The sequence below is a fragment of the Strix aluco genome, chromosome 3 (assembly GCF_031877795.1).
Source record: "Strix aluco isolate bStrAlu1 chromosome 3, bStrAlu1.hap1, whole genome shotgun sequence".
NCBI classification, from domain to species: Eukaryota; Metazoa; Chordata; class Aves; order Strigiformes; family Strigidae; genus Strix; species Strix aluco.
In genome coordinates this window covers 24,064,120-24,083,207 of record NC_133933.1, presented here as the reverse complement: position 1 = coordinate 24,083,207, position 19,088 = coordinate 24,064,120, and the positions used below count along the sequence as shown (strand labels likewise).

General features: G+C 44.0%; 1 protein-coding gene across 1 annotated transcript; it reads right to left on the bottom strand.

Annotated features, from left to right (window-relative positions):
• Positions 1–8,806: 8,806 nt before the first annotated feature.
• Positions 8,807–18,878, bottom strand: SDE2 (SDE2 telomere maintenance homolog). Its single transcript, XM_074817784.1, has 7 exons — positions 18,700–18,878; positions 17,879–17,996; positions 15,630–15,741; positions 14,925–15,094; positions 14,099–14,210; positions 13,045–13,453; positions 8,807–10,084 (listed from the first exon to the last, which is right to left on the bottom strand). The coding sequence occupies exons 1-7, from the start codon at positions 18,811–18,813 to the stop codon at positions 9,869–9,871; spliced, it is 1,251 nt and encodes a 416-aa protein (XP_074673885.1). The 5' UTR covers positions 18,814–18,878; the 3' UTR covers positions 8,807–9,868.
• Between the last annotated feature and the right edge of the window lie 210 nt (positions 18,879–19,088).

Below are 19,088 nucleotides of genomic sequence, written 5' to 3'. Positions count from 1 at the left end.
GACGTGGGCGGCCAGCCAGGGACGTCACCCAGTCCCCCGATTCCCTGCAGCCCTGCCCAGAGCCACCCCAGCCCCCAGCCCCAGGGCCAGCAGTAAAGGTTCTGGGGGGACCACCAGATACCCTCCTGCAAGTGCCAGCAGCAGCTGGGGTGGCAGCTCTCCCACGCACCCTGCTACCCTGAAGAGAGGGTGCACTTAAAGGTCCATATAGCTGGGCTCAGGGGAACATCCATCTTCACATAGACCTGCGTGAGGGGCACCTATGAAGCCTACCGCTTCTCAGGGCGGTATTTCATTGCATTTGATTGAGCTGCATCCAATTTATTTCAGTCCCCACCCCAGAGTACTGCAAACAGCTACAGGCAAAGGAGTGATCATCACCAGGTGAGGAGTAATGCCTGGGTTCAGCTTTTCATTCTTAGGCTCCTGGTTTTGATCCTTGTCTGTCCAAGTCATGTTTGTGGTGATTTGGAGAGCCAAAGCACTTACATGTATATACTGTATACACACACACGTGTACATATATATAGTATATGAATATATGTATGCATTGTCTACATAAATATTGGATATATACATACTGTCTACATACATACATATATGTACATAAAGTATTGTCTAGAGATCAGAGGAACATATATATGTGCGTATGTATTGTATGCACATACACACATACATAAAATATTATCTGGAACTCAAAAGATTATATTTTTGGCCCCTGCGCCATGGGCTTAGCACAATTTTAGGCAGAATTTAGAGTCCTGAAGTCAGTGGGAATATTAAGACTTAGGTTTGCTCATGTAAGTAACAGTTTGTAGAATCATACCCCTATTTTTCTGGTTGTATATTACAGTTATTTTGATTTAGGGATATTTTCCAAGTTTTGAGTGCTTTCTAACTCAAGGAAACAATAAAATACAATTATTAAAGTAGTAGCCATGTGTTTGCTTATATTTATTCTTAGGTCTGAAAGTGGAGGGAAAAAAATCTGTCATATTTCTGAACATAGGCCAGTGCCCAGCTCCTATAAACACACACACAGTAACAGCTCGTGTCAGTTACCTGTGTGATCCTGCCTGCTGCTGGTAAAGCTTATCTACTCAGGCAGGGACAGGACTGGGCTGAATCGGCAGGTGGAGCAGAGCCCACACCACCAGCCCTTCTCCCTGAGCTGCTGCGGTGTTTAAGCCGACGCTTTCTTGAAGAGAAATCCTAGAAACATATCTGACAGGCAAGAGGTGATGCTCTCTGTGTGAGCTGCAGCAGTGCAATGCCAGAACCTGCAGGCAACCAACTGGAGCTGTAGAGATGAGCTGTCTCCCACCCCCTCCCTTCCCAGGTGAAGCCTTTTAACCCTGACCCTTCCTTATGGACATCTGACCAACACATCCCCTGGAGAAAAGCAATCATAATGTGGTTTAATCCCTTTTGGAACTGTACTGAACTGTTGGCCAGGGTGTCACCAGTGACAATGATGTCCACATTTTCTGTCAGATTCCTTTCCTCAGTTCATAACCTACTGAAATACCAATGCCTCTGGGGATGAAGTGGTCACGGCTGTCCTTCTCTGTGGGATGTGGTCCCTGAGGCCCTGGATGAACCCACTGCTGGTGGGAGGACTCTGAAATGAGTTTGTCTGGTTAGACATGGTGGCCATGGGTCATGGACCAGGTGTAAAGAGGGACCCATTGGACCCTGCAGTGGCTGTGGGTCATTCATCAGGAAGGCCGAGATGTCAAGTGTCCCTGTTGCCGTGCAGGACCCCAGGTCTGAGGTCATCCAGGCATCTCTACCGTCACCTTGGCCCGTGGGTAGGCTGGCACCTTTCACTTGTGTAAATGCCTGTGGCAAAACAGGAGCTTTAAGGGGAGAGAAAAAAAGCAGAAACAGACTCACCAGTCACCAGCGCTGGGCTACAGCACCATGGGTTACTGGAATCAGAATTGGATGAGCCCGATCGATCTCTGGCCATTTCCTTCTCATGACTATGTAGCATCTAATCATCTTAATGACATTGGCATTCAGCCCCAGTTCCGCTCCACCCTGCTTGGGGCAGGGCATAGCCTGAAGGCCATGAGCTCAGCTATCACCATGAAGAACAAAGCCAACGATTTATCCACGCACTCCTGGGGAAGAAAGTGTTTGAACTGGTTCCTGCCTGAGAATGAAGAGCATTAACCCTGGCTTCCTTCCAGCCTCCAGCCCTTGGACTCCAGACATCACCCCCAGGCCTGGGAGAGATCCCATCCAGTGCAATCAGGGCCAGGCTGCGGCGGGAAGCGGGGAGTGGAGCACCACAGCAGGGATGCGGGGCTGGGACCCGCCGGGTGGACAAGGGCTTCTCCTCCCCTCCACCAGGATCCTGCACCGTGTCCGGCTCCCCTTGCTTTGCATCTGGCTCCCTTCCCTCTGGTGTCCTGTGGACACAAGGTACATAAAAGTGAGCGGTGGGTCTGTGTGGATGTGTGTCACAGCTGGGGGAGATGGGGAGGGGGAGGCGGTGGCCAAGGAGACCCCATGTACTGTGGGGAGAACTGTGGGCATTGCCAGGACAGAGCACAAATCTGTGAGCAATCAAGCCCTGCCAGCCCTGCCGCCAGCATGGATACTTACTTATAGCTAGGGGAGCCACACAGATGTACGGCATCTCCCTCCCCAGACCCACTATCCCGCTGCGTTCACAGCCCTCCAGCCCAGTGCGTGGTCCCGTCCTGGGCCGTGAGGCCGGTGGTAAGCACGCAGCTGAGCCCTGAGGAAGAGGTGATTTATAGAAAGCTATAAGCATAGATAGGCTGGGTGGCTACACGCCAGGCTGGGCATCACTAACACCCATGTCTGGCATCTCGTGTCCCCATCTCTTTGTGCCCAGTCTGTACCCCTGTCCCTTCCCAGAAGCTGCACATGGGGCCTCCTGCAGACCCTGGTATTGCACAGACCCTCCCTACCCTGACTCTGTGCACAGCATCACTGACAGCTGTTAAAGTGGCTGAAAAATTAAGCTTCTTAATTAAAAATTAACCAGTTCACTATTGTCTCAGTATGATGTATGCTGTGGCTAGTTTTTAACCCACATTTGGATTGAAACTCTACACTTTTGGGGGGACAGGACACTGCTCCTCAAACTCCAGCTGGCTTTGCAGTGAAAATGCAGCAGGCTCAGAGGTCAGGCTGATGTGGGGAAGGCTGCAGAGATCTACAGCGCAAACTCCTAGGCAGAAATACAGCCACACTGGGGCTTTTTCAGACATGAGCCTGTGCTGTGGGAAATTATCTGCCAGCCTGTCATCTTCAATCCAGGCTGAATTTGCTGTGATACCTTCTGTGTGCTAACTCGCTGTTTTTATATCGGTACAACTTGTAACACATACAAAGGCTGTCAAGCTGTCATGTTATCCTTTTCGTCTGAGCGGCACCACAGTCTCTGAGGAAAGGCAGAACATCTTACGTACCTGGCAGCAGTGTGGTTCAGCGTTAACATTTATGCTGTGCTGTAAAAAAAAGAAGGAAGAGCAGTGCAGTGGGATAATGAGCCACATATAAGCAGAAGCAATTTCAAAAAATTTAAAGGTGTTTTAAGGCAAAACCAGCATTAAAACATCAGCCATCCTCCTGTGCTACTGAAAGCACAGAGCACCCACGTGGTGCTTAAGGAGAAGGAGCTGTGTGCTGTTCACATTAAGGGCTTCAACAGCCCTGTTAGTCCCACGCTTAAAGTTAAGCTCTTGTGTAAGCATTCGCAGTGGCAGCGTGTCCGAGTTAAAGCTTATCGCGAGTGTGAGCTCTGACCTGCCTTCATGGGACTGCTCACAAGATCTGTGAGGTCCTGCAATATTTAATGGAGCTGGACATGGGGAAATCTACTGGTCTCACGAAAGCTTTCTTATGAGAGGCTTGGGCAGGACAGCAGCACTTTCTCTTTCCATTATCATTGCATTTTAGGAGAAATACCAGAAATTTTAAGCCACATTAAATGCCACTGCTAGCTGAGTTACATTGCCCTGCCTGATCCTTTCATGGTTTCATTTGAATGGAGGCTGCTCTCCCATTTTCTTTCAAAATCTATGAGAAGTTGCAGCTTTACCCTGCTGGTGAGACCTTATTTCCTCTCCCTTTTTTTTCCCCTTTGCATTTCACAAACTCCTACCAAGAGTGTCTGACACTTTGCCTTTCGGGGCAGCCTTCTAATTGCCTGTGTAAGTGGAAAGTCAGATGCCCAATCCACATCCCAGCAAAGGTGATAATCAGGGGAGCTCCTGGCTTTGGCTTGGAACAGCTGGAGTCTGGGAAAGGGGAATCCGGGGCAAACAGAAGGGGGGAGGAGGAGATCCTACAGGGCTTTGGTATTTTTAGAGGAGCCTTTTAACAGTCTCAACATCTCCTAGTTTTTGACATTAATTTAATGTGGGATTAGCTCCCGTGCAAAGGTAGCAGGGACCTGAACCTCCTCTGTCCATTTATGGAGCAGGTGCAGGAGAGCAGCCTGCACATCAGCACATTTCAGAATAAAACAGAGTAAAAAACTAATCACAACTGCTGCCTTCTGGCCTACACTCCAGGGGTACAAGGGCACTCTGGAGCTGTGTGGGTGCGGGGTTTCTGACAGCTAAACCAGAGGTACAGAATGGCCAACAAACAAGTTTTAACTGCAGCAGGAAATGGTTATCTGGACATACTGGGTGCTGGAAAGTCGTGTCATCAGTCCACAGCTCTCAGTATCCTTTTGACAATTGCTGAATTGGGGATCTGTGTTATTTTTTCCCAGAGCTATGTAGTAATTTTGTTTTGAAGGTATTCCTAACATGTGCCTGCATTGTGCTGTTTACATTTTTCCTCCTCCTAACTTTCTCAGTGATTTTAAATGTTTCCCTTTGAAAGCCCAAGTAGCTGTATCCCCTGGAAAAGTGTGTTTTCTCTTTGCTGAAAATGAATGCAATCAGGTTGCAGCTGCTACTTCTAGGGTGACTGCCAGCTTCCAGCCCAGTGGTCAATAACTCTGTCACCCTTAGGAGGTCTCGGCTAGTTACTGTATGCTTGATACAACATCACACGGCCATAAGGTACCACCAGACACCGTGTTTTCAGAGATGTGTAATATTTCCAGCAGATGTTTCACAAGCCAGCTGGCTCCTTATAAACACTGCTCTTCTTTCCATACATCCCAGGTAGGTCTTTCAAGAGCTTCTTGCTCCTTTCTGCGCTCCAAGTTTTGTGCAAATTCCTGATCCCTTGTGCCCGGTTAGAGACACGTGGCGAACACAGTGGGGAGAAGGAGGACACGCAGCACAGGCATTCAGGCTGCTGGGATGCTTCCCAAGCAGGCACAGCTGCTGGGTCTAAATCCAGACTAACCGTCCTGGATTAGCCAGGCCCTGCCCAGGCTCTAGCTGTGCTAGAAGGCAGCGGTGCCTGCCCAGACCCTCCTGACAGCTGGAGGAGGTCAGAGCAGTTGTCACCTCCACACCTTCAGGTGCCATTAGGTATGTTAATCTGCAAAGCCACCTAATTGCTAAGTTATAACTGAAAGCAAAGCCGGCTGTGAGGTGGCTGTGTTAACTAACTAGGGCGCAGCCTTTAACATCTCTGGTTAAATGTTTTAGAGGTACCTTTAAGATCTAAAAATAGCACCTTCCTAAGAATAGGCATCCTTACAAACAAACCTTTAAAATGTCAGCATTCTCCAGGAAACAAAATCTCAGATAAGAACTAATTTCAGGTGGATCAAAATGATTAATTTTGGCTGTTTCTGGAATGGGCAGAATGATGTAAACATGATCTAGTATCTGGGCTCTGCAGCAGCAGCACCGTATGCCTGTGCACCATGGGACAGAGCCAGGGCCTCCGGTCAGGTTTTTTTTTCAAAGGGCTGAGGGTTTCATCAGCACTGCAGAAAATGGACACGTCCTCTGCCGTTAGTCCAGTGCCACCTACAGTAGCGAGTGCAGAAGCTGTCAGACTCAGAAAACCAAAGGAAGAAATTCCCGCATACTCGAACAAAGTGCTGTTTAGGTCCAAACACTGAAGTGGCTTTTTAGTAACTCATTTATTTGTCCATGTTGCAGAGGACTGGTAGGTGAGGAAAACGGGAGAGGAGCCTTTTGGCTGAAGGCTGGCAGCTGTTGCTGTGTCTGCTGGTGATGATCCTTCTAAACTTCCACAAGTTATTTCTCTCTATGACCTACCCTGTTCCCTGCTATTTTTTGTGTATTATATGTACTTATTTCTTTCCAGGGTATAGATAGATCTGTATGAGGTGAGGAAAAGCCCTCCCTCGGGTTTGTGCCAGTGTTTTTGCTAATTATTTTTTCCTCTGAAATGCAAGAGAAACACGAAGCAGTGCTCTAGATCTTCTAGATGTTTGAAACAAATGCATTTAAAATGACACTTCAGAAGAATTCTGTAAGTCACACCACTTGCTTGTTAGGGAAGTGTTTGTGTGGGAGCATGAACCTTCTCTCTGGAAAGATGTTCACAGTTTTGGTGCATTTACAACCAGAAACACTTTTGAAAGCCAAAGCTGCATTAATCCTTGGAAAAAGAAAGATAGACGCAGGGTCCCGTGAACTTTGCATTATCCTCTGGCCCTGGACTAGAAGGATCACCTCTATTCTGAGGCCATTCTGTCCTATGGAAATAGCCTGTACTACACTGGAATAACTTCAGTTTATATATTTTTTTTTTACTGGTATTTGTTGACTTCTTTTCTTGTTCAGATTCTTAAGAAAGCTTCAAGCACTTCGCCTGTTTCTGTTCTGCTGAAGGATCAGTCCGAGTCCTGCTTGCTACCCAGCTATTTTCTGAAGGACACCCTACAGACACGTGAAAGTCCAGCCTTGCCAGCGAGCACCCGTACAGCTCTCCCCAGTATGGCTCTAGGCTAACCCTTCATGTGGGCCTATCCCAGAGCAAGTGCTTGTTCCTGTCTAGCTCAGCAGGTCTAAACAATTCCCAAATACGTGTGCCAGGTGTGGAGCTGCTTCAACATACACATAAGCTGTGGTCCTCTAACACAGATGTAGGGTATTTTTTTTAATTCTGGCACTACTGAAAACAGTTTATCAATAAGGTGTTTGGCACTACTGCTGGTTTCAAATATTCCAGTTCCCCTTCACCAGCCAGTGTTTATTCCCTACCCCATGTAACTTCAGTTGTGCTGGCACAAATGTTAGAGCCACATCATGTGCCCCATCAGGGAACTGATCTGGTTTAACAAGGAACCCACAACAACAAAAAAAAAAGCAAATGGGTGATGCATGGGGTAACTTGGAAATGGCTGCGTCAGGGCAGCTGAAGCAAGAGTGAAATTACAGTGAGGGGAAATAACTTAGGGAAGAGTCGTTGCCAAAGTGTGTCGTTAAAGTGGTGTATTCTCCCTTGGCCCACACTAGCCTTGCCGTACTACAGAGGCGTTTGAACGCGTTCATAGAGCTGAAGGCTCTCCTGACCCCAACGACGTACACGCGTTTATGAGAGTCGGCTGTAAGCACACCCAAGGCTGGCCACCCAAGGGGCACTGCTGCTGCTGTGTAACGTTCCCAGACAACACATTTATGCCAGCAAAACTTCACTATGTTGAGGTGACCTCCCAGGTACCCTCCACTGCAGTTTCCTGATTAATATATTCAATAAACGAAACCATTTCCTTTCTACCCAGGGTCCACTTGTCCTGTCACAATCCTGTCACAAAAAACATGGGATGTTATTTGCAGAGTCTTAATGTCCCTCTATTCCCCCCCATTTTTTTTTTTTTTTAAGTTTTCCAAGATGCACACATAGATTAAAATGTCAGACATGTCAAGTGCTTCACTGCCACCAGACATCTTCTTACCTATTTTATCATTCGCTGCATTTAAGCCACTGCTTATCATGTAAACCAGATTTTACTAATTATAAGCTGCAAAATGCTAGGTTTGTCAGTTTTGGATCCCATATGGAGGTAAACAGAGAACAGTTTAAATGTGCTTTAATAATTTAGCCCTGAAGTGTCATGACTTGTGTTTTCAGAACACTGTGTCAAACAGATCCACGAGTGATGGGTTTGTGTGTGACAGTATACTGCAAATACCTGCGTTATCTTTTTCATAACCCCTTGGTTATCTTGTGGATGTAAATTTAGAAGTTGGGGGTACTCAGTTGAAAGAATACCCCATCAACTACGCTTGCAAATAGGGAGAGTGTCTTAAACCTGTCTTGCAGGTAGAAAAACTACCACCCGTGCATTAGAAATCATTTCCACCCCGTCTCCTACGAACCAGGGTCCATGCAGAACAACAGCAGAGCCGCCCCCCGGCTGGCTGCCAGGGGTGGCAGGGGGGTCCCGGGGGTGTCCTGGGGTCCTGCAGCGACACCTGCCAGCACAAGGATCCCACAGCCCCCGCAGCAGGGTGGGGGGACGGACAGACCGACGGACACAACCTGGGGGCCAGCGAGCCTTCAGTGTCATTTTGTAACAGAGCGTGCCTGGGAAGGTCGCACTGGTGAGGGAAGGAGAAACTGCCAGGTTAAGCAGCATTTTGGAGCAGCTGCACCAACGCAACTGATTTAACAGCTTGCCTGTAGAGTTTGTCAAGAATAAATCCTTGCGCTTTAACACCCTCTCTCAATCCAAAACTTTCAAGCATAAACAAAACAGCTTCTGAGGAGAGAGGTCATAAGATTGCAAAGCTGACTGAAATATCAAACTGCTCATGTCAGAAACCTTAAATACTACACACGTGAACTGATTTCTCAGCATTTGAAGCCTATTTCCTACCAGTATTGCAATTCAAAACTTTATGAGCCAAACTTTAAAACAGATAAACAAATGGTATGATGTCAGGAGAGAGACAATTTTTAATTTTTCAAGCATCTCTACAAGAAAATCTGACAAGCAGGTCATAAACAACATTCTCCAGCATATGGGGGTAAAAACTGAAATCTGAGGCACTGAACTAAACACTTTTCAAAAGCATCTCAAACCAGAGAAGTGGCAGCTGCACCCAGAGTCATGTGAACATGCAGCCCGTCCAGCAAGGGGCCCTCACCACCTCGCAGGGTAACTCCCAGCACCAAGATTACAGATGCTGCTCGAGGATAATTTAAGTCCTTGGGAGACTCTGCCATTATTTTTACCGTAGGGAAAGAATTAAAAAACATCCCAAATTTCCCATTCAGCTTCAGATGATCACTCTCTATCTTAACAACCTTCAGCAGCCAGCAAGCGTACTTTACTCTTTTTAATTTCTTAAGGAGGTGATTCTCTCTTCCCTCACTCAGATACTTTTCCAGAGCATAATAAGTAAATACCCTTATTTAACTTCTTCTAAAATAAATACACACATTAATGATTTATATCATACTGATACCTGACATCCCACAAACTCACAGAACAGTGTATTAATTTATACTGACCACATCCATACAAAAATGTTCCTTTTATTTAAAGAAACTTCAGCTTTTAAGCCTGGATCATAAGTTCAATGCTTCTCATTTGACAACTACCTGTGTTAACTGGAATGCACAATAAAGGAGATTCAATATAAAGCTAAGAAAGGATTGCTGGATTTCTTAAAATAAGCGATGACAGTGTCATACAAACATTTTCCAGAAAACATTTAGGTTACTTCTTCCCCTATACAGTTTGTTCTATTTGTTGCATTAAGACCTGTTATAACCATTTTTAAATAGTAGTTTCACTCCTTCAATATTGAACATATTGAATGCATAACTAACTTGCTATCTAGCAACTTACTCTGTGTTACGTTAATTGACCTTCATTACAAATAGAAACAAACTATCCAGGAATGCCAAAGAATTGTATGTGGCAGTACAGAATGACAACAGAACAAGAAAATTTTAAAAGCAAACAGATACAAAACAATTTTCTCTTAAATCACTTTTTTTTCCCTTTAGATGGCTTTGCAAATAAGGCAGGATCAATCTGGTCTCTAGACAGACCTCTCACTGAAAAAAGCCTTGTTGCTCTTTCCTTTAAAGTGCCTCCACATTTCAGTCCTAAAGACATCAATTCCATCTTCAGTTTATCTAAACCCAGGGCTTCCATTTCAGCAGCAGAGTTGAATGCCAGTAGGTCTATTGGTTCCACCTCCTGCAAAGAGAAAAACACCCCATCAGACTATTATTATTATTTTTTTCCTGATTGCAGGGGGAGGAACAAGTATAGACAGAATGCTTCATTTTACAGAAGACCTTCAATTAGGGTTCTCTCAAACTCCTAATTACTTAATAAAGTTGAGCAATGTCTCCATAGGTACTAAGCTGGATAGTCTCATTATTAGCAGTACTTACGCTACCCAGAAAAAGTATTACCACATCAGGTACAAGCAAATTGAAGCTAGCTAGCAGCCTCACTGTAAAACATGCAAATCTTAGTAGAGATAACACACCCAAGAGCGGGGTGAACGCTCAGGTGAGCTTTGTACCCAGTGTCCAACTGTGCTGCTACAATTCTACTCCTCGCAGTGCCTCTGCTAGTTAAAGGCTCCCTCTAACATGCCCAGACAAGTGCAGATGTGCTTAGGCTGGCAGTGTACACAGCCTCCAAACCAGCAGCACCGGTCATTTTAAATGACAGAAACACTGCTGAACTTTTAAAATTATTCCACTAGAATTAATACACTCTACTCGCAATAGAGGAATGAGAAAAAAGTAAAAGAAAAGGCAGTATTTAATCCTATTCCCCTGGAGACAAAATAGTTGACATGGTTTTTATCCCCAGGAAAGTTAAAACTGAAAAACTTCCCAAGAAAACTGAATTAAAACCAGCATCCCACCATCTCACCTAGCAGTTCAGTAGCTTAACCTTGGCCTCCAGAGGCATGGCAAAACAGCTCCTTTTTAGCCCAATTTAAAATATAACCAATAAACCCCCAGCAGTAGCAGGAAGGAGGATGAGTAGTTACTTGTAATGTAGTTACACTGTAATTACAGAAATAGATATATAAAATAAGATTAACCAAAATAAGTTCTGAAGCTCACATCTCATCCTGCCACAAGAAAATGGATTAAAATTTCATCTTAAAAGGAAATTAGTGTATTTGCAGAATAATCAAGGGTGAAAGGGACCGTCCAGTCCAAGCCCCAGGCCTTGTCCACGAAAGAACATGGAAAAAGACTGGATAATTCAAATGCTGGAATTTACTAACAGACTAAACACTAACACTAAACATTAACACACTGAAGGACACAAAAATCTAAGCCCATTTTGTTCAATACTTAAAAGCACATTAGTCTTATGGTACGTATCATGGAGTTATCCCATTACATACGTTCTGGAGTATTCCCAGCAGTGGGAATGAGACCGCTCTGTTATGAACTCAGCAAAAACAATTAATGCTAGCAGAATTAGAACCTTTGTCCTGCTAAGCATACAAAAAAAGACTGGTTACCTCATTAGTCTCATCCTACTTTTAAAAAAATCCATCAAGGACTATTATAAAAATATTTCCACCTGCAATAACAATCTGCCACAGCATTGGTGGAGTTTCCTGTTCTAGGAATAGGCAGTCTCACAAATACTGAACAAAAGGTAAACAGTGAAGAATGGTAAACATCCTGTTTAAAATTTGCCAGCTCTAATAGTACAGTAGATGACACAGTTCTAATTTATCAGATTACATCCTTGGTCTTTTTTCTATTTAACTGTATTAAACTTTTACTTATCAGAATTCAGTCACTGGCAGCAGCAGCTGACGGTAGACTTTCTGCTTAAGCTGAAAAAAGGCAGAAAACTCAAGCAACTCCCTAGCCCGAAAAAACCCACATTTTGTTTTATTGCTAGAATACCCCTAGATTCATTACCCCTGAACTTTTTTGATAGCAATATTACGCAAGGAGTGATGAAGCACAAGTACTGGCACCTTTTACTGCCAGACATAAGTTGGGCTTTCATCAATTCAGTGGGAAGAGCTACATTCTCTCTTGGCTGGAAGACTGATCCGAAGCCTTTTTAGCAGAAGAATCCCAGCCATCCTCCTGCCAGTCACCAGAGAAGGAAGTGCACGGTCAGCTGATGGCTGTTACACCAACCCAGACTGCAGCAGAGATAATGGTATGGCAACACTAGAGACCTGCTTCCACCATGGATATACCAGATAATCAATTTTACAGCCCCTCTTCCACCATCCTTTGCAGTTCAGATGAAGCCCATCATTTACACTAATCCTGTCTCTCTAGTGGAGGAGCTGCTGCTTTCAGACTTTCAATAGTCAATGAAGAGTTGAAGCTTGCACCAGACTTCCAGGGTTCTCTGGGAACTAGACGCAGGCCTTTATAATAAAAACTAAGTAAGACTCATCAGCTGATTGGTTTAGGGGGGCATCTCTTTGGAACAACTTCTAATTTAAACACTGAGGTAAATTATAAACATTAAGGTCAAATTATGTTATAAATAAGATTAGTCAAATTGGACAATGTCTGGTAATGTATCAAAAAGTATTGATAACAGTCTTTCATCCTACAGAAGTAGTTTATTTTCCTTTTTCCCTCCTCAATGGAGAATTTTGGATCCAGAGTGTATCTATTTATGTAGGAGAAAAAAAAAACAACAAAAAAACCCCAAGAGAAACATGGATCTCTGGAAAGACAACACTAGACAGCCAAGGGCAACTGCATCTTAGTAGAAACTCTAGACTATTAAAATCTTAATCTTACGAAGTTCTTCCTTGACCCATTCTACTTTGCATCACTCAGGACAATGCTACCATACTACAATTCAACTTTCTCCATGGAGACACTGTCAATCAAGAGCCTTCTTTGGCTGCATTTTCCAATAACTTGCTATATTCCATTTTCATACGTTGTATGATGCATCTTCAGCTAAGCTCTTTCTCCTTTTAACCTTGGGAAGTTTTGTGCTCTAAATCAAACTCTGGAGATTTTATTAGTTTCTCAGGGAGACTATGATTCTAATTCAAGCATGCACATCTAATGCATTGAAGTCATAAGATAAAAATCCCCTCCCCTTTTCTGTGATCCACAAAGGGAAGAGTGATTGCGGAAAAGCAGCTGAAGAGACACATACCACATTTTGTACTGGTTCATACTTACTGTGCTCTGTAACTGGTTCATTTCCTGTGCCTTAGAAGAAACATTTTCCTGCTCCTCTTCTTTCAGAGCTTGGGTTACTTCATTCTTTTCTTGGGCCTCATCCATCAAGGGCTTTGTAATTTTACTGCTTTCTTCAGCTGGGATTTCAGTCTGCCCACCTGTGTGTGTCTCCCCTTGTAGATCTCTTCCAGTACCTTCTGGCTGCTCCAGTGGTTTCTCAGTTGCACTGGTAGCTGGACTATCCTCTACTGAATCCAGAGAGCTGCTTGAACATTCGTTTGAGTTTCCAGCATTTTCATTATATCTGCTGCCTGACGGACAACTTCCGTCAGATGTGTGAGGGGAGTCATCTTCACTGTCATCCTCACAATCTGAACTGTCAGGATCATCCAATCCTTCCATTCCCAGCCTGGCATAAGCAGTATATTAGAAATTAATATTCATCTATTTTCCACTTTTTTTTTTAAATAATTATTTTTGTTGTCACACTTTCTTTCCAAAACTCACTTCAGAGAGCTGCAGTGAACTACCCTAGCAGCTATTGAGGATAGTTTAGTAAATGGAAGATCTGCTAATATTGAACAGGACCCAACATCCCCCCAAAACAGGTTATTTTTTTACAGCATTCCCAATATAGAAATGTGTGCTACCTATTGCTACTCCAACCACCACTGGAATCATGAAGGCTTCTCTTTCATGTTACATTAAGTGAAAAATGCCAGGATTTTTTCTTTTTTTGATGTTAATTGTAAATTTACTTCATTAATGAAAAAAAGGACAATGAAAGGTAATAGAATATACACACCCACATTAGGAGGGGGAAAAACAAAAGTGCCTATTTTTGCAAATAAAGTTTGTCTGCTCCAGCTGGGACAGAATTATATGAACACAGCAACACTTACTTTCAGTTCTCCGACTGAATCAGTTCAAATTAATTTTACTATTTAAGTTTACATCTCAGATAAGATGTTCCTTACTTATATGTACCTAATCTTTCATCCTGTTCTAGGCTTAATACTTGAGTATCAAGTACTAAGAGAGTCATAATGCTTACCAAAAACATCTTCTTTTTCGAGATTTTGTTCCATTCTTTCCAGATTCACCTGGACGCTTCCGGCTATCGCCACTTTCTGGTGACACTATTCTGCTTGAAGTGGCCTGCAATCCTTCAAAAGAAAGTTAAAAGCATACATCATCAGTACACGATTCACGTACGTTGTAAATTCTACTGATCTTTTCATTTCAGATGCAATTTAAAACACCAACTGAAAATAAACACTATTAGTCCACATTTCTGTAGACTCAAAGCTTCAAAATAAACTCAGTAGCAGCAAAAGCTTTCCCACATTGCTTTACTAGGGCACAGAGTCAATTAAAATTGGATTCCTGAACTGAACTCTAGGTTCTACACCCTATCCAGCCTCAAGTTTCACTATCACGCTGCCAGCAAGGGAACAATCTGTGAGTAAATAAAATAACTACAAAGAACAGTAAGTGAAACAAGGTATTTTGTAGTTGGGTTCAATTTCTAGTTTTTACATAAGACCTGTTCATATTTTACCATTTCACTGAAAATGATTATGTAATTCTTAGCTGAACTAGTGACACTACCTGCAAAGAATTTTTCTTTTATTATGAGATGACACTGAAGCATCTGTGGGAAGTATCCATGTTAAGCTGTTCAATGCAAGATGAGAGAAGCAGTACCCAAAAAGGAAAAATGAATGCCAACAAATTTTACTGGAATTTAAAATGTCATTCAATTGAAAGAGTTATTGACAGTACTTTCTGTTTTTTAATTTTCATATTGGAGTGAGGCTATAGGGGTTTTTAATTTGCTTTGATTTTTGAGGAGAGAAAGTGAGGTTAAACTGCAATACCTTTAAGGACCGAATCTTCTAGTCGCTCAGCCATTTCGTGACACTGCTGCTGATAGTCCGGATTTGTGAAAAAGTGCTTTGGCTCCGCAAGTTTCCGCTGCAGCCTTTCCAAGCGCCTTTGCTCTTTCTCTGCTTCCCGTTCTGCTTGCTGCTTCACCCATTCAGCCATCCTGCAAACAGAACCATGAAAACGAGAGCGTTTCCAACATTTAATGTAATATCAGTTTGTTGCTTTGCAATTACTGAATGCTTCTCCCACCTGCTGGGATGGGAGACAATGGAAAAAGATGACTAACAGCACCCAGGGGAGTTACTGAAGGAATATAAAGAGATTCCGCTACAGAGAAGAGCGTAAAGTTCATTTTGGAAGCCAGAAACAGCAGTTAGGTCACATATCGCCAATATCACGGTCTTGCAGCTTCAGAGAGAAGAACTGTGAGAATTCCAGATGAGAAATCTAAGAGGTGCAGAACAGTCTCTCAGGAGCAGGCTGCAGTACAATCACCTCTATTTTGCAATAATATAATTATAGTCAAAAGAACCCTGTTGGCTTCCAGTCCATCTGTGCTTAAGATTTCACTTTTGCTCTTTTTAGTATTAAAAATAAAATTTCATTGCTACAACAGCCTGCCATTTGACCTCTTTTAACAGTGAGCTACATGGTCAGTTTATTTTATAATTCTAACTTCTAAGAAGATGTCTTACGCTTTTTCATGATTGACATCTCGAAGTCTCCTTCCACTGAGATCTCGGCAAGCCTCTCTATTTGTTGTCTTTTCAATCTGAGCACCAAGTGCTCGCAGCATAGATCCAAACCCTGAGAAAAAAGTAATCAAGAATTAGCTAAACAGAAACAAATGAAGCTAGTACACAACAAAATAATTATGGAAAAAGAATACAGTGAATTCAACACTTTCCCTCAAAGCAAATGAAATAACAGGTAAGTTGAAAGTTGCAATGTGTTGGAGAACTGTCACTGGGTGAAATGCTGAAACACTAAGTGAAAAAAGGTATCCAGCATTTACCACTCACCTTAGTTTTGTGCTCCCACTATCACACCAGATGGACCTGTGCAGCACTTCTAACACGAAAGCCCATTTCTGGACTCCTGCAGCAAAATGGTCTGAAACCTTTTCCAACTCAAGGAAACATTTTGGATCCTTTCTAATTTAACCAGGATATACCTCCCCCTTAGGCCTCTTTAGCCCCCACCAAACTCCAATCCCCTTTTAAAAATCTAACAAAAAATAAAGTAACTTTTTTAGGAGATAGTCTTAGCCGCTTCATCAAGATGATCATGACATACAATGCTATGCTGGAGAGCCCGCCCAGAATAGATTTCTGTACACTCCTCAGCCACTAACTACTCATAGGCAAGGCTGCCGATTTCTCTCAATCAGTCCCACCTTATGTTGTCTCCAGCTCGAGAAAGACAGTCGTTTAACTACCTCAAAGAAACACAATGTGGATTAATATTAATATAATCCTTTGAGCATTTTGAAAGTGCCAAGTGTTTTTTATCTAAAAGCTTAACAAATCTATACTTTTCAGTGCCTCAAAAGTACCCTTAAGAAGTGTTAGAAACAGCAACCAATCCAGACAGCCTACTGTATCATGAGGCAGAAAAAGTATTGTGTTCAGCTAATAAAACCAATTGCTGCCATTAGCAAGGAGAATTTTTGTAGCTCATGAAACATGTTATCGAATTCCACATTCTGAAGAATGCAGACCTAGCTGCTACACCTAGCCAGGTATGTTCCCAGAAATCAACAGCAATGCTTTCACTAAGGTCACAGGTGCTGAGTTAGGTCTGATAATACAATGCTCCGTTCTCTAAGCCTGCATAATGTGTATTCCCTTGAGATCATACAAGAAGTCTCAATAGTTCTGACCTGTGTTTGTTTGCCTGTTTTTACCAAACTTTTAAGTTATGAAGTCAAAACAAAAGGAACACTTTAGAAAGCAGACAAAATTGTTAAAGAACAATTGTTAAAGACCCCAATGTAACCCTCTCTGTAACACAGAGTGAGTGACAGAATGTGTATCCTGTGTCATCCCAGGATAACTGAGGCTGATGGACAATACGTGAGGGAGAAGCATCCTATACTATGAACATCTACCATATGCACCACTTCTAGGGCACTTAAAGAAACCACAATAGCTCATAAGCTACAGCAACAATACTTATTTCCAGTTCTTTCTAAAACTATGAACAAGGCAAAGTAAACTGAGCTGCAGCCTGAGGAAAGGCTGCACAGTTATTCAGCATTTTAACTCAATAGCTGGAAAATTCTGAGAACTGGAAAAACAAACTCCAATTACACTCAAATACTCTGCTAAACTTGCTCCACCCATCATGTTCCATTTTAGGGAATGTCCACATTGTCAGTGGCTACATCATTTTTGTATCATTACTACATATATTCTGTAACACTGTTAAAATGTTTTGTCAGTATAAGGAGTCTGGCTTAGATTGAATTCTTTAGTTCTTAGGCTACTGGGATCTGGGCATTTAAATATTTTTTTTCAAATAAGAGAAGACAAAATCAATTAGGTCATATAACATACTCGAATCACAAACTATTTGTACCTGGCATATTTGTCTAAGTGACCACGAATGAAACTTAGGAGCGTAAGAAGCCAGGTGCTTTTAAACAGTTTCAACCCTCAAGTCCCTTTGATGTATGTTACAGATTTCTACTGACAGAGCTCAGTTGACCAGGGAAGTGATGAGGACCTATACCAGCCAAGCCGTTAGCTGAATTGCAGCTTCCCACATCAATTCTCAGCTTTGCACACAGACTTTGGTTTCAGCTCAGAGACACTGTATCAGTCATTCACATTACAAGAGATCTGCTAATATATTAGGACTGCTGCTATCAGTATAAACTACAGTATAACAGAAGTTTTTTAACCTAAGAATCCAATCAGTAACAAGCAGTTAAGCAACAAACCTCCTTTTCCACCACAGAGTCTTGGTTCCAGACTATAAACAGCGCCATTCTGCAATACATCTTCATCATTAACCAGTCGCCCGTTACATTTCACGTACAAGCTTTCTTCAGGAATATTCTAAAAGACAGCAAAATTGAGACATAGATCGATTGAAATTTGAAACACTCTGACAAAAGAAAATCATTAGGGAGTAATGTTTCCCTCCTTCCTACAGGAACAGAGGGGAAGCAAAAATCAGACCACCTTAAAAGCATAAACAGTCTCTATGGTACTTGTTTTAATTCCTGTTTACCGAAGAATTAAACACAGTCTAAATCAGCTTGTAAACATGAATAGGAAAAAGCCGTGCTAAGCGTTCAAACATGCTGCATTGTATATATAATGACATCAAACCAAACAAACAAAACCCACATTTTCTGGACCATAAAGAATTTAAGATTGAGATCTTTCGTATATATATAAAATATATACGAGAGACCTAACTGAGCAAACCCTGCTCAGCTAGTCGACAGCAAGGAGACGAAGCGCGCCCACAGTCGCGACGTGCGACAGCCCGTCAGTGTCCCCGCCACCGCGGCGAGGCCGGAGAGACAGGCCTCCCGGCAAGTGGGCGAGGGGCGAGGGCAGACACGCGGCCTGCTCGCCACCGGCAGCCCGGCGCCGGCACCCCCGCCCCCTCCCGAGGCCTGAGGGGAGGCCGCATCCCCACACCCGCCACCCGCCACCCGCCACCCGCCTCCCTCTCCCTCTCCCTCTCCCTCTCCCTCTCCCTCTCCCTCTCCCTCTCCCTCTCCCTCTCCCTCTCCCTCCCTTCACTCACCAGCTCCCGAGCGCGATCGCGGAGGAGGCCGCGCACCGAGCCGCCACCGCCGGGGGGCAGCGGCCACGGCCGCGCCCGGGTAGCCAACGGGTCCCGCAGCAGCAGCAGCGCCATGGCGCCCCACCGCCAACGGCCACCGCGCCTGCGCCTGCGACGGCAGCGGCGCGCGGTCAGGTGACGGGCGGGGCGGGGCGGGGCGGGGGGGAGGAGAGGGCTGGCGCGAGCTGATAAGGGCAGTCCGCAGGGCGGGGGGGCCCTTCCGGGGCCTTCAGCCTCTCGCCGACCTCCCTCAAGCCTCCCTCAGCCTCCCTCAAGCCTCCCGCCCCCAATGGGGCCCCCAACCTCAGCCCCGCTACCGCCCGGCGGCTCTCGGCCCTTCTGCGGGGCTC

What these genes read in the sequence shown, in the direction of transcription:
- SDE2 (XM_074817784.1), bottom strand. Translation starts at nt 18,813, where the DNA reads ATGGCGCTGCTGCTGCTGCGGGACCCGTTGGCTACCCGGGCGCGGCCG. An exon ending in ACTCTGTGGTGGAAAAGGAG is followed by an intron (nt 15,742 to 17,878) that starts GTTTGTTGCTTA and finishes CTTTTTTCTCAG; the next exon opens with GGTTTGGATCTATGCTGCGA. An exon ending in GATGTCAATCATGAAAAAGC is followed by an intron (nt 15,095 to 15,629) that starts GTAAGACATCTT and finishes TTCTGTTTGCAG; the next exon opens with GATGGCTGAATGGGTGAAGC.